We start from the raw sequence: 15,054 nt of genomic DNA, 5'->3' as shown, positions 1-15,054 counted from the left end.
CGGCGCTGTTGCTAGGCCAAATGGGTGCACTGCGAATTGGTAATGTGTTTGCCCAACCACAAACAGTAGTTCCAATATTGTGTTCCAATATTGATATGTGGAAGCAAGCGTCCTTTAAGTCGAGGGCAGTGTACCAGTCTCCAAGATCCAGGGAGGGGATAATGGAGGCCAGGGAGACCATGTGGAACTTCAACTTCTTGAGATATCTGTTGAGGTCTCGCAGGTCCAGGATGGGGCATAGGCCCCCTTTGGCCTTTGGAATGAGAAAGTGCCAGGAGTAAAAACCTTTCTCTCTTCATTCTGTGTGAACTTTGTCCATGGTCCCCAGTGGCAGAAGGGCGTGCACCTCCTGGGCGAGTAGTTGCTCATCAGAAGGGTCCCTGAAGAGGGACACGGAATGGGGGGTTGGATGGGGGGATAGAACAAAATTGGAGGGTATAACCCGCTGCCACCGTATTGAGGACCCAATGATCATAGTTATGGTGGTCCAAGCAGGGAGGTAAGGCAACAAACGGTGGGAAAATAAGGGACAAGACAGATTCTGGTTGTAGACTGGGAGGTCGCCCTTGAGTGTCCCTTCAAAATGACTGCCTGTTCTTAGGAGGGGCGCAACTCAAGCCTGAATGTGCTCCCGCTGCTGCTGGCTGACCTTGGCGGTGCCTATAGCCCTTGTTTCTCTTGTGGTATCGTTCTGCTCTGGCCTGGCTCAGGAACCTCTGGGTGTATTGAGGCTTAAATTGTGTTCTGGCATGGACAGGGGTGTATAGGCCCAGCAGGCGAAGAGTGGCTCTGGAGTCTTTCAGGCCATGTAACCCTGCTGTCTGTTTGTTCAGCAAACAGGGCTGAGCCCTCAAATGGGAGTTCCAGGATTGATTGCTGGACTTCCGCTGAGAGACCAGACGACTGCAGCCACGACACCTGTCTCACTGAGACCACCGACGCCATGCGTCAACTGCATCTGAGGCAGCCTGGAGGGAGGCCCTCACAATCGCCCTACCCTCATCCAGCATGGCATTGAACTCCTGCTTAACATCCTGCGGGAGCAAGTCAGCAAATTTGGCTGTGGATTGCCACACATTAAAATGATATCTGCCGAGCAGGGCCTGGTCATAGAATCATAGAAGATTAGGGTTGGATGAGACCTCAGGAGGTCATCTAGTCCAACCCCCTGCTCAAAGCAGGACCAACCCCAGCTAAATCATCCCAGTCAGGACTTTGTCAAGCAAGGCCTTAAAAACCTCTATAAGGTGGTTAGCTATACGACACTGTAGGCTGGCTGTCGAATAAACTTTCCTGCCGTACAGATCTAGCCACTTGGCGTCTTTATACTTAAGGGGTCGAGCTAGGTTGACCGTATCTGTCATGCTCATTGGCAGCCATGACGACTAGAGACCTGGGGGAGGGGTGCACATACAAGTACTTGAACCCTTTTGCAGGAACACAGTACTTATGCTCTGCTCTTTTGAACCTAGGTGGCAAGAATGACAATGTCTGCCACAGGGCCTTTACGATTTTGACCACCCCATTGTGGACTGGCAGGGCCACCTTTGCTGGTGCTGCTGTAGCCAGCATATCAAACAGGGAGTCCGCTGGTTCGGACACCTCTTCTGCCTTTAGTCCCAGGTTTGCTGCGACGCGTATAAGCAGCTCCTGGTGGGCTTTTACATCATCCTGGGACACTGTCTGCGAGGGGCCTGCAACTGTCTCATCAAGCGATGATGATGATGAGGCCAGCCCTGAGGAAGGATAGGTTGTGCGTCTTCTGCCTGAAGCGCCACCTGTCCTGGAGGGGTTGGTCCTGGGCCCCTTGGGCCAACCTGATTTGTGAGCCTGGAGGGGAGGGGCGAGATGCTGATGCTGAAGGTCCTTCTGATTCTGACTGCAGAGTCTGAGGTCCCACAGCTTGTGGACATGACCATGGGTTATATCACTGCCAGGGCCCTGACCATTGACCTTGTGGCCACACACTCATAGGCTGGCCTGCTGGCTGCACTGGTGATGGCAGGTCTGTGGGGACCAGCAACTCTCACTCTCCAGCTTGAGGAGGAATATTCTTCCTCTGGTGACCACGTTGTCGCCACCATAGGGTAGGCTTTCCCACTGTACCCAGCAGCCTCTCGCCTACCATTTGGGGAGTGGTACCAGGAGCCCACTGAGCCATGCTGTGCTTCTGACAACCGTCAGCGATGTATATCAGCCTGGTAATAGTCTGGGGAGCGATGCCACCTGCTTCAGGCATGGTGCGCTGGCTCTGGTGACCATGATGCTGCGGTGATCGGTATGATGCTCGGCAACCGGCATTGGGGCTCCAGCAGACGGCATCACAGCTCTGGAGACCAATGTTGTGGCTCTGGCGACTGGTGCTGGGACTCATGAGAGCGCCGAAGGGACTCTGGCAACTGGCTCCGGGGCTCCAGGGACCGATGATATGTGTTTGCGGCCCGGTACTGCGGGTCCAGTGACTGGTGTTGGGCCCTGGTGATCGGTGCCTGGAGTTCAGCGATCTGCGCCTGGAACTTGCCTGGTCTTGGATCTGTGGTCCGGGATGCAGTTCCGGAGGTTGTTGGCACAGTCCTGGGGACCTTCGGGGCGACTTGTGCAGAGACACCATTGATGGCTTTCTCCTTGAAGCAGGTGGGAGGGCACGGTTCTTGGGCTTCTCTTCCCGCGGAGTTGGCGGCACTGGGAGAGAGAAAATATCTCTTGCCGCATGCAAGGCTTCCAGGCTGGATGGTACCATAAGGTACTGTGTGCCTGTAGCACCTACAGGAGTGGGGGGCAGCTTGTGGGGTGGACTGGGTCCTGTTGGCAAGGCTGCTGCCTGAGCTCCGGGGGCAGCGAGATAGCCCGAGTCTGTCTGGACTCCATCTGTGCCCTGTCCTTGGTCTTATGAGTACAAGGGGGAGTGTCCCCTTTCCATGTGCTTCCTATGCCTTTTGGCTGGTAATGGAGACATGGAACGGCACCAAGAGGAACTCAGTGCCGGTGCACTTCTCATCAATACCGACGTACTCAGTACCAAGGCCGAATGTGCCAGCTCCAAGGCCGGTGCCAGCACTGACTCCAATAGGAGTGCGTGAAGTCTAATGTCTCTCTTCCTTTTGGTCTGGGGCTTGAATCCCTTACAAATGAGGCACTTTTTGTAATTCTGGGACTCACCCAGACACTTCAAACAGCTTAGGTGCGGCATGATTGGCATGGGCTTACAGCGATCGCACAGCTTGAAGCCCGGGGAATGGGGCATGCCCTGCCCCTGGGCTAAGTCTCTCGGGGGACTATTCGCTAAGATCCACTAGCTATTAAGAACTGTTAACTATCTACTAACTAACAACTATTTACACAAAAGTTCAAAGAACCACTGAACAGAAACTGCTTGCTAGAGCAAGGGGAGTATTCCAGCACCAACACTGGTGGTAAGAAGGAACTGAGGGAGGGAGGCAGGCGGCCGGCAGCACCCCTTATAATGGTGCATAGGCATGCCACTCCAGAGGGCACCAGAGCTGGTCCCCTATGGATACCAGTGAGGAAAAACTGGTGGAGCACACACACCTAACATGGAATGGACATGAGCAATCACTCGAAGAAGAAAGAATAGTTTCTCAATGAAAAATGGGTAGCAAGCAGGATATATTTGATATTCCCTTCTCTCTACAACCAAAAATCTTCTGATGAGAATGACATTGATCAACACTATGAAACTGAACAAAGAGTTGCCAAGAGCAACCAGCGCAGGGTAGGTCCTGATGGAGCATCAGATTACTATTCCAGGGTGACAAAACTGTAGTTAAGGAAACAAATTTAATTGCTCTGTTATGGATAATTTTATTATTCATCATGGAAATCTGTTGGTCTATCAGGCTTGGAAAACTGAGGGTCATTGCATAGAACCTGAGTTGCCCTTATCTTTATATATATGCTGCTTGATAGAAAAATGTTACAAGATCACTACCTATCCTTGCTGATATGATCACCAAGTGAAAGGTGAACTTTAAGATTAATAAGTACAAAGAAGCTTCCCACATGAAGGAACTTTCAGTGAGAACTTTTGTTGGAGAAAAAATTCCTGATCGCAAAAGGACTGATAGTTCAGGTGTTGCTATAAGCTGTTGTTGTGGCAAAATGACCTGACACCCTGCTAAGCATATCTACGTGAGGGTTGGCTAAGCATAATTTTATTCATATCTGGTGTTCATTGTGTGAAGAAGTACTTCCTTTTGTTTGTTTTAAACATGTTGCCTATTAATTTCATTGGGTGACCCCCTGGGTCTTGTGTTATGGGAAGGAGTAAATAACACTTCCTTATTCGCTTTTTCCATGCCATTCATGATTTTATAGACCTTTATCATATCCCCCCTTTGTTGTTGCATTTCCAAGCTGAAAAGTCCCAGTGTTTTTAACCTCTCCTCATATGTAAGTTGTTCTACACCCTTACTCATTTCTGTTGCTCTTCTCTGTACCTTTCCCAATTCTATTATCTTTTTTTGTGGTGGGGCAACCAGAACTGCACATAGTATTCAAGATGTGGGAGTGCCATGGATTTATAAATTGGCATTATGATACTTTGTCTTATTGCCTATCTCTTTCCTAACGGTTCCCAACATTCTGTTAGCTTTTTTGATGGCCACTGCACGTTGAGTAGATGTTTTCAGAGAAATATCTACAATGAATCTGAGATCTCTTTGTTGAGTGGTAACAACTAATTTAGACCCCAGCATTTTGTATGTATAGTTGGGATCATGTTTTCTAATGTGCATTACTTTGGATTTATCAACATTGAATTTCAATTGCCATTTTGTTGTCCAGTCATCCAGTCTTGTGAAATCCCTTTGTAACTCTTTGTAATCTTCTCTGGACTTAACTATCTTGTATCATCTGCATATTTTTCCACCTCACAGTTTACTATCTTTGGTGCCTGGGAGAATCTCTGGAAGAAGGGACTGGCTTGCTTTCCGTGGAATACTATTTGTGTCCCTGCTTAAGAAAGACTAGAGAAGGCATGGAGACTCCCATGGACACCATTTGGAGAAGGCTAGAGGTGGTGGTTTGGATGAGAGTGAGCTATTGAAGGAGACTGGGAGTACTTGAAACCAGAAGCATTTACATGATTAACTTGCATGGAGAGGGCTGAAGAGATTGCTAAGTCTCACAAGGACATCTAGAAGAGATGGAGTTCTTAAGGAATTTCAAAAGAGTGAGAACCTGCAAATCCTCCTCTGATTCAAAAGGGACATTACGATTTTGGAGATAGGAGAGCCAGTGAAGGGCTGACTCTGGGAAGAGACATCCTCAGGGAGACTTGAGGGGAGGGAGACAAACTGGAGGATGAACGTCAAGAGATTGAGATAAGGAAAGAGCAGGAGCACTAGAGGCAGTAGGAGCCCACCAGTATAGCAGTTGATAGGGGTGCGAGAGGTGCAGGTGCACAGTCCACATTTCTTTCCTTTCTGAACAACCCATCCTGTGCTGGCTGTCAGGTATAGGGAATAAAGGTCAGAAATAAAGTAGGTTCTTGGGAAAATTTTGCCAAGAAGCAAGGTACCTGCTGAAATAGAACCCTCCCCAGACACTGATCAGCAAACTGAGATGGGCGGGGGCACACAGCACAAAGACTTGAGTATGGGAACCAGAGCCCTATAAAGCTGTTGTTGGGCCAACTTAACAGCTGTTGGTGCTGATAAGAAGTCTGGGTTTTACAGCTAGGTTAGGGAAGTCATCAGGTTGGCCCTACTGGTTCTGTAAAAACCCTTTCCCTACTAGATGGGGTCAAACCGGAGGGAGAGGGAGAACATTTAAAGATAATTGCCTGAAAAGAGTTCAGAGGAGCCACTGGCTTTGAGTATTGAGCAGGACACTGAGGAGCTGTACAAACAGTTTTATATATGTGGCACCAAAGGACAGTGTAAAGAAGGCTGATAAAGAAAATAAAAGCTTCACGTGTTTGGACACTGTAGAAAAACCCAGCTGTTTTCCAAGCCTGATGGAGCAGTGGGTTCACAAAAGAAACAGATTAGATTGCACAGAAGTTCATTGACTGTGGAAGCGCTGGTTAGCCATTTATCCTAGTTTAACACTGGCAGGCCAAAGTCATTGTTCATGTAAAGTGGTGCCGCTTTATTGAAGTCAACTGAGTTGCACCAAGTTACACCAGCAGTGAATTTGGCCCATATCATTCCAAGTACTTTTTGTTTTTAGAGTTGCAACTACATGTGAATAAAAAGTGGTGTCTGTGTGTGTGAGAGAGAAAAGCACAAGAATAGAAGAAACTAAGGGGGGTAGGGGGAAATCAACATCATGGGGGGAAATCAACAAGATAGTAAAAAGGGCATGTCCCCTTTATTCTCCCCATGGTTGCATGAGTGATGCAACTCTTTAAAACCCATGAATGAAACCCTGGCCTTGTTGAAGTTAAGAGGAATTTTGTCCTTGATTTCAATAGGCCAAGATTTCACCCATGTGTTTACCTGATCTGGAATTGCTCCTTTATTCCTTAGTAGTTGTGTTTTTGTTTTGTTGTGCTTTGTAAATCTTACAGCAGCTGTCTGTTAGAAGAAGCATTGAAGGGGCACTGTCAACCTGAAATCCAGTCAGTTTGAAGAAATGAGTTAAAAGTAGTTTCAGGTATGCAAGCTATCCTTGAGCTCCCTAAGCAATCCTTGGAGTTTTAGAACCTTCTTTTCTTATTTTTAAAATAATGTTTTTCTCTCCCACTGCTAAGTGAAAGGACCCATAATAAAACCAGGGATAACTGAATGACTGCACTGATTATTTTGACTGCAAGCTCTTCAGGGCAGGCACCATTTTTACATTGTGTGTGTTCAGGGCCTAGCACAATAGGACTTGGACATCAACTGCAATATAAATAACACATAGGAAAAACAATGAAAGTGACTATACACAGTGCCGTGAAGTGCACAAAGTAAACAAAGTGGGAAAAAATAGAAACATTAATGTTTTTCTCTAATCTTTTCTGGTTAGTATATAATAGTGAGAAACAATTTTCAGATTTTTAAAAAATCCTGAAAATCCAAACGAATTCAAACTTGTCTATGCAGGACCACAATCTTGAATGAAGCACTTTATATTTTGTTGACTATTGCAGATCTTAGTCTGCTGGAACTGTCCTTTTACAGCTTGAAACTTTATCATCTTGGACTGTGGTCTTGTCAGATCTCATATGCTACTAAAAGAGTATCAGGCCTCTGTATCTGGATGGAAATTCTGTAAAGAAAACCCAGAGAATTGTTTTGGTTGCTCAGTGAGTTCTGTTCTTTCTTATGAGTAAGTAACAAACCAGTGCAATTTCCATATTCCATATTATACAAATCATTGGCTCTGATTAGTTGAATACTTTAAAATTCTTGCCCAGAAAATTTCTGTAATTGATTCATATTTTGGATAATTGGATGAATACATTTTATTATATAACTTATTGTCTCCATTTGATATACACCACCAATTCCTTAATCATTACCAAATGTCTTCTTTCTGTTCTTTTCTTCTCTTTTTTTGCCTACTGTTCACATTCCCATTCTCTGCACCTAGCCTTACCTGTTTTAAAGAATTTTTTTAAATCACTATTTTAGTCCCATAAAGTTTTCAGCAATAACTCTTAAATACCCTGGAGTGATTATATTCCAGATGACCGATTAAAACATTGGGTCTTTGTTTCAAATTAGCATATATGCAAAGACCCAATCTGTTATCAAATAGACAAAAAAGAAATATTTCTGCTAATTCACTAGTATTTTGATTCTTTCAGTTCCACAATAGCATTTCAGTGAAGGATACACAGGCACTTACAGAAACTAGGCAACCATCCAATCCATTTATCAAAGTGTTTGTAGTTTCAGTTTCAGAACAGGTGAAATATTAATGAACATAGTTTAAGGAAAGTAAATCAGAGATTTAAATAAGTTACAAAAGAATCAGAGCATGCATACAGCCCCATCTCGCAAAACATTTATACTTTTGAGTAACCCACGGAAATCAATGGGATTACTCATATGTGTAGGTGTTTACAGGATCAGGGTTTAGCATTATGAACCATTCTAAAGAGGATACATATAAAGTGCTACTGAGAAGTCTGTGTAAGTAAATAAATGCTCAAAGTTATTTGGATGCGTCCTTCTACTGAAGGCTTCTAAACTGTTGGAAGGCTTAAACCCCTCAGGAAGTTTTCATGAGTCACTGTAGAAAACATTGCTACCAACCTGCTGCTACTTTGCATTAGGAGTCAGGGATGTAGAATATCCCCTTAATGATTTCTCTTCAGGAACAGGGAACCACTCTTTTCTTTTGCTTTTTGAGCATGGTATTCTCTCTCAAATAGTTTGTTGACATTCACTTGATGATAAAAATAATTTAATTGCCAAAGAAGTATTCCCCCCCAACAAATTTCTTGAGTTTCTGGACGTTATTAAAAACTTGATACAATATAAGATGATTAAAAAAATACACCACTAAAATCTGAAGTGAATAAAGCAACCAAGAAAATTCACTACAAAATAAAGGAACAAAAAAGGAGAATGGAGAAAAGTGTAATAAAAGTAATATTTCAGCTAGCCATGGTCATATTAAAAACACCATTTGAAAAAAGCATTTCGAGGTATTTTAGGAGTGCAAAAAGATAAAATGGGAAGGCTACCATGGGGAAGGAAATACAGCATCCTAGAGCCCACCATATCAAAGGTACAATCACATGCTTACTGAAACTTGGTGGCGTGAATCCTAAATGGCAGGTGGTGTGGAAGCACAGACATCCGTCAGGATGAGGCTCACAGAGGAGAGACCTGAATGGAGTCCAGGCTACCAAAGTTAAGGGCTTTAACAACCAGATTTTGTATCTCAGAATTGCATAAACCTCAGTTTTATCATCAGAATTTTATAATAATGAGCCATTTTAATTTTTTTCCAGTGAACACAAATTTAACTTCGCTAATATTTCTCCATAAGTATAGCCATCAAGACACTTATCTTTACCAGTTTAATTTTTGTACTATCCTTCCTACAAAATTGTGCACAATACTTTATGATTGGTCTCGCCAACTCTTTGTATGGTAATTGCTTCTGATTTTAGCTCTGCTTCTCTGTTGACACATCCCTGTATTCTGTTTGCGTTCCTAAACACTGCTGGATATTGAGGTGATGGCTATAAAATTCAGTCTATTATTATGTCCATATCTTTTTTCCTATCAGTGCCCACAGCTGTGACCATTTAAACTTTAAACTTTAAATTTTAAAGCATAATATCTTTTGTCATTTTCCAACCTTCACTTTATTTCACACTTTTCTATATTAAATTGATTTATAGAAGTTAGAGGTGCAGAAGGTCTCTTTGATCATCCCATTTATCTCTCTGCAAATACAAGATTATTCCCTGCCATATTTTTTCCAGTGTTTGTCCAGTCTAGTTTAAAAGGTCCCAACAGATGGGGCTTCTATCATTTCCATCGGGAAGCAGTGCCACAGCCTAATGCATCTTTACAAGACAATTTCCCCCCCGATATTCAACCTACATTTTTCCTGTATTAATTTAATCCCTTTACTCCTTATAACTTTGTGTAGCACACTAAATCATCCTTACTCCTCCTTGGTATTTTATGCCCTACAGCTATTTTCAGACTCTTATGTTTCCACTTAGGCCTGATCCTGCAAATACTTAAGCAAGTATGCAGGTTAATATATGTGAGTGAAGTTACACACGTTAAGTACTCACAGTGTTTGGGACTTAGTCAAATTATACATATTTAGTTTTTAATCTTTCCTCATAAATCAGTCCTTCAAGCTCTACGTTTATTTGTTTCCCTCCAATTTGTCAATAAATTTCTGGTCAAAAATGGGGAAATTTCCCCCTAAAATTCTAGTAAGTTTTAAAATGGATTCAGCTAAACCAATTTTAAAACTGATGGACAGCTATCTTTTATTAGGATCACCAACACAAAGACCTTTGGACAGAAGGACAAAACTCTAGTGCCAACATCTAACCAGCTGCTTGAGCCAAAGAGAATTAACTATGAAGTAGATAAAAAAGAACTATATTCTAAGAAACTAGAACAAAAGATACCCTACAGCAAGAATGTCAACCAGTTACTGCCAATGCTAATGGGGAAGAATGTTAGATTTCAAATAGAAAGAGGTTGGCAACAAGGACTAATAGCCATGCCATGCACACCATGATCATTTGCCAAAACCATCCCGGAGGTTCATTCCTACAGCAGGAACAGAGGACATATAAACAAAGTCAAGTTGGACACTAGCTCTGTGTTTCCTGAGGATATTCAGAATGTTACTGACAGAGCTCTGCCAAGCCCCTCCCCATCCCCTCTGTTCTTACCCCGGGAGGGAGGTTTTCAGTGTAGGAGACAGTGGAGGTGGGCAGGGAGTTGCTCTCATCAGCTCTACACTGGCAAAGATTCTCTTTACTCTGTGGGAATTCTCCAGGGGCAATCTCCAGCTGCTTTAAGTTCATTAAGTGGTACGAAGCGAACTTGACAAACCAAAGAATTCAGCCCAATATATTTAAAGTGCAACAGACTACTTTGTATCCTGAAAAAGAAAACAAGAAACCGAAATTGTCCAAGTCAGCTATTTCAATGTTTAAGTTATTAAAGGAATTAGCAAATGATCTTACTGAAACACTAGCAATTATTTTTGAAAAATCCTGGACAATTGAGAAGAAAAGGAAATGTGCTACTGATTTTCCAAACAGAAAAGAAGAACTAACCTGGACAATGCCTCTAATTATTATCCCTAATAATATTTCTATCCTTAGCTCCCTTCTTGACAGCATAGCGAGGAGTCACCCTGCCACTCTTGCCAGAGACTGAGGTTTGATTACCCTACAGGAGTCTCGTGATTAAGGTGCAGAACCAGTAGCTAGGAAACCTGAGTTCTATATTCCCAGCTTTGCCACAGGCTCACTGCATAAACTTGAACAAGTCACATCACCTCTCTGTCCCTTTGTTTCCCCACCTGCAAAAGGGGAATGTAAATATTTATTTATCTTACATAGGTGTTATGAGACTTAATTCATTAATGTTTGTAAAGTGCTTTGATTTTCTTAGCTCTAAGAGGCTATAGAAATCCTAAGTCTTATTAGAAATTTTAACAGAAAAAATCACAAAACATTCACGAATAACAGGCAGCTTGGGTTAACGAATGATACATTTTTGCCAACATAACTCATTTCTTGATACAATTACAAAAGTAATAGATGAAGGGACAGCAGTAGATGAAGTGTACTTAGACACCTGAAAAAACATTTTTAATTGGCTTTGATAGGAGCAAAAAAACTTGTCACCATTATTGCAGAGCCCTTCTCAATACCAATCTTGCAGCACTATTTGCCCCTCAATAGTTGGGGCCAGATCAAGGTGCAGCGGTGCACGTTTTCCACAATCCCAGTTGTGGGCCTCAACCTACCCAGTGTAGGCTCAAAATTGGGTGAGGTAGCAGAGCAGTCTCCACCAGCAGACATCTATGGGGTTCTGACCAGACTGTAGAGCTGCCTTTCCCCAGCAAATACTGCCCAGAATATACTTACTGCCTCTCCTGGGTGGCTGGCCCCATCCCTTCCTGGACTGGTCTCATCTATTTGCAAATTGCAATTCCCTGTACTTGCAGGGTGCTCAATCTGGTTCTAGAGCCATACGTAACCCTCTTAAGGACTGGCCTGAATTTGGTATCTTAACAAGTATTTTATGGAAATTGTTACTGTACTTAATGCATATTAGTTCCCAAATATAAATAACATCCTAGTATAATTGGTTGGAAATATCGTAAGACTTTCATCCTTAGAGAAAGATAGAATCTCAGAATTTCCTGTACTAATATCCTTATATGATAAGAGAAAGCCAGTCACCAAGAAACGGTACCACTGATCAAGAAAATCTTGTCTTGCTGAGATCTATTGTGATTTTCAAGGCATTTTAAAATTAAAGTGCAAGTCTACACTGAAAAGAGGCTATAAAAATGGCACTTTCTTAGTGAACTGACCTTAGCACACAAAATGTGTGTTTTACTAGTTCCTTTTCCTCTTCATCATGTAGAACCAATGTGACCAAGAGAGTGCAAGCTGGATTCTGTTCATTCTTATGCACCATTAACACAGTTGTTTATTAAGTGCCGATCAGTTACCCAGGCAAACCCTACTGACAGTACTAGGATGATACAGGAGTCACTGAGGGCATAACAGAACCTTTATTGCTGGTGATGATATGTAAAAAAAGAACATCTCCAGTTTGAGTTTGCGGGGCTGGCACTTAAAAAACCTTATCTGTAAATTAAGCACAATTGTGGAAATCACTGAAACATGGTGGGCCAAATTCTACCCTACATTACACTGGTGCCACCCCTCTGACTTCCTATGGCAATGGTACTTGCTTAAACCAGGACACAATGTGGTTGCAAGGATAGGTTCCTGGGTTAGTGTTTTTGTTGTGTGGTGTGTGGCTGCTGGTGAGTATTTGCTTCAGGTTGGGGGGCTGGCCTGTCTCCCAAGGACTGGGCAAGCAAGGACTGGCCTGTCTCCCAAGATCTGTGAGAGTGATGGGTCATCCTTCAGGATAGGTTGTAGATCCTTGATGATGTGTTGGAGAGGTTTTAGTTGGGGGCTGAAGGTGATGGCTAGTGGCGTTCTGGTATTTTCTTTGTTGGGCCTGTCCTGTAGTAGGTGACTTCTGGGTACTCTTCTGGCTCTGTCAATCTGTTTCTTCACTTCAGCAGGTGGGTATTGTAGTTGTAAGAATGCTTGATAGAGATCTTGTAGGTGTTTGTCTCTGTCTGAGGGGTTGGACCAAATGCGGTTGTATCTTAGAGCTTGGCTGTAGACAATGGATTGTGTGGTGTGGTCTGGATGAAAGCTGGAGGCATGTAGGTAAGTATAGCGGTCAGTAGGTTTCCGGTTTCGGGTGGTGTTTATGTGACTATCGCTTATTAGCACCGCAGTGTCCAGGAAGTGGATCTCTTGTATGGACTGGTCCAGGCTGAGGTTGATCGTGAGATGGAAATTGTTGAAATCATGGTGGAATTCCTCAAGGGCTTCTTTTCCATGGTTCCAGATGATGAAGATGTCATCAATGTAGCGCAAGTAGAGTAGCCAGGACCCTATCCTTGCCACAAAGCCTGTTGCCAACTGTGTCCGCATATCTATTCAGGGGACACCATCATAGGGCCTAATCACATCAGCCACACTATCAGAGGCTCATTCACCTGCGCATCTACCAATGTGATATACGCCATCATGTGCCAGCAATGCCCCTCTGCCATGTACATTGGCCAAACTGGACAGTCTCTACGCAAAAGAATAAATGGACACAAATCAGACGTCAAGAATTATAACATTCAAAAATCAGTCGGAGAACACTTCAATCTCTTTGGTCACTCGATTACAGACCTAAAAGTGGCAATTCTTCAACAAAAAAACTTCAAAAACAGACTCCAACCAGAGACTGCTGAATTGGAATTAATTTGCAAACTGGATACAATTAACTTAGGCTTGAATAAAGACTGGGAGTGGATGGGTCATTACACAAAGTAATACTATTTCCCCTTGTTTATTTCCCCCCCTACTGTTCTTGTCAACTGCTGGAAATGGCCCACCTTGATTATCACTACAAAAGTGATAATCCCCCCGGCCCACCCCGCTCTCCTGCTGGTAATAGCTCACCTTTCCTGAAAAAAGAAAAGGAGTACTTGTGGCACCTTAGAGACTAACCAATTTATTTGAGCATAAGCTTTCGTGAGCTACAGCTCACTTCATCGGATGCGTACTGTGGAAACTGTAGAAGATCTTTTTATACACACAAAGCATGAAAAAATGGGTATTTACCACTACAAAAGGTTTTCTCTCCCCCCACCCCACTCTCCTGCTGGTAATAGCTTATCTAAAGTGATCACGCTCCTTACAATGTGTATGATAATCAAGTTGGGCCATTTCCAGCACAAATCCAGGTTTTCTCCCCTCCCCCCCAACACAAACCCACTCTCCTGTTAGTAATAGCTTATCTAAAGTGATCACTCTCCTTACAATGTGTATGATAATCTAGGTGGGCCATTTCCAGCACAAATCCAGGGTTTAACAAGAACGTCTGGGGGGGGGGGTAGGAAAAAACAAGGGGAAATAGGTTACCTTGCATAATGACTTAGCCACTCCCAGTCTCGAATACAGACTAACATGGCTGTTACTCTGAAACCTGTCATTATGCAACTCACCTTTCCTGATCACTCTTGTTACAGTCTGTATGGTAACACCCATTATTTCATGTTCTCTGTGTATATAAAATCTCCCCACTGTATTTTCCACTGCATGCATCCGATGAAGTGAGCTGTAGCTCACGAAAGCTTATGCTCTAATAAATTTGTTAGTCTCTAAGGTGCCACAAGTACTCCTTTTCTTTTTGCAGATACAGACTAACATGGCTGCTATTCTGAAACCTTTACTTCATTAGTAAGTGTTCAACCATTAATCTCGTGGCTCTCAAAATGTGTTCCTTAGAAGTATCTGCAAGTTACATTTTAGCACCATATGGTTGTCTTATGTTTACTATCTTCATATCATTCCTATATGAACATGCCCGGGCCTAGGTAATATTTCATTTGAAGGGATGCCTATCAATGAATTATAAAGTGTTAAGCGAGCTAGAGAGTACAGTTATACATAAATAACTTATATATGAAATATTTGTCACACCGAATAGTTACAGTACAACAGCTGCTGCATATTAATTTTAATGGCTACCCATTTCATTATAAAGCATTTAAAGGATGATTAGAGAACATTTCCAGTCTACACACTTTCTATGATGCTTTACTCGAGGATTGCTTGGCTTCTGCTGGCCCTGGGGCAACTGTTTGTAACCCACACACCTCCTGGGCGTGGTGCTCTGTCCCATGTAGTGGCATCGAGACCACTTAAAGATAAATGAGTCTACTATAGCCTTAGCTAACAGCCATGTGGCTTTTAGCTCATGCAATAGAGGCTCATGAACTAAGCTTCAGAGGCCCAAGGTTCGATCCCACTGATGACTAGGGTCTGTCGGTGTCACATGTGCTCCA

General features: G+C 43.2%; 2 protein-coding genes across 9 annotated transcripts in view; one reads left to right on the top strand and one right to left on the bottom strand.

The window, feature by feature from the left end:
- LOC141995136 (uncharacterized) overlaps positions 1-1,750 on the top strand; it is a 32,696-nt gene extending 30,946 nt beyond the window's left edge. Inside the window, exon 2 of the mRNA XM_074966019.1 lies at positions 1,473-1,750. Within this exon, the coding sequence (XP_074822120.1) occupies positions 1,473-1,750 (278 nt within the window). The remainder of the gene's footprint in view (positions 1-1,472) is intronic.
- Positions 1-15,054, bottom strand: part of ANKS1B (ankyrin repeat and sterile alpha motif domain containing 1B) — a 749,199-nt gene that overhangs the window by 165,928 nt on the left and 568,217 nt on the right. The window lies entirely within an intron of this gene.

This window comes from Natator depressus, chromosome 1 (assembly GCF_965152275.1).
Source record: "Natator depressus isolate rNatDep1 chromosome 1, rNatDep2.hap1, whole genome shotgun sequence".
Taxonomy (NCBI): domain Eukaryota; kingdom Metazoa; phylum Chordata; order Testudines; family Cheloniidae; genus Natator; species Natator depressus.
The sequence above is the reverse complement of the archived record's forward strand: the minus strand, read 5'-3'. Positions and strand labels throughout refer to the sequence as shown.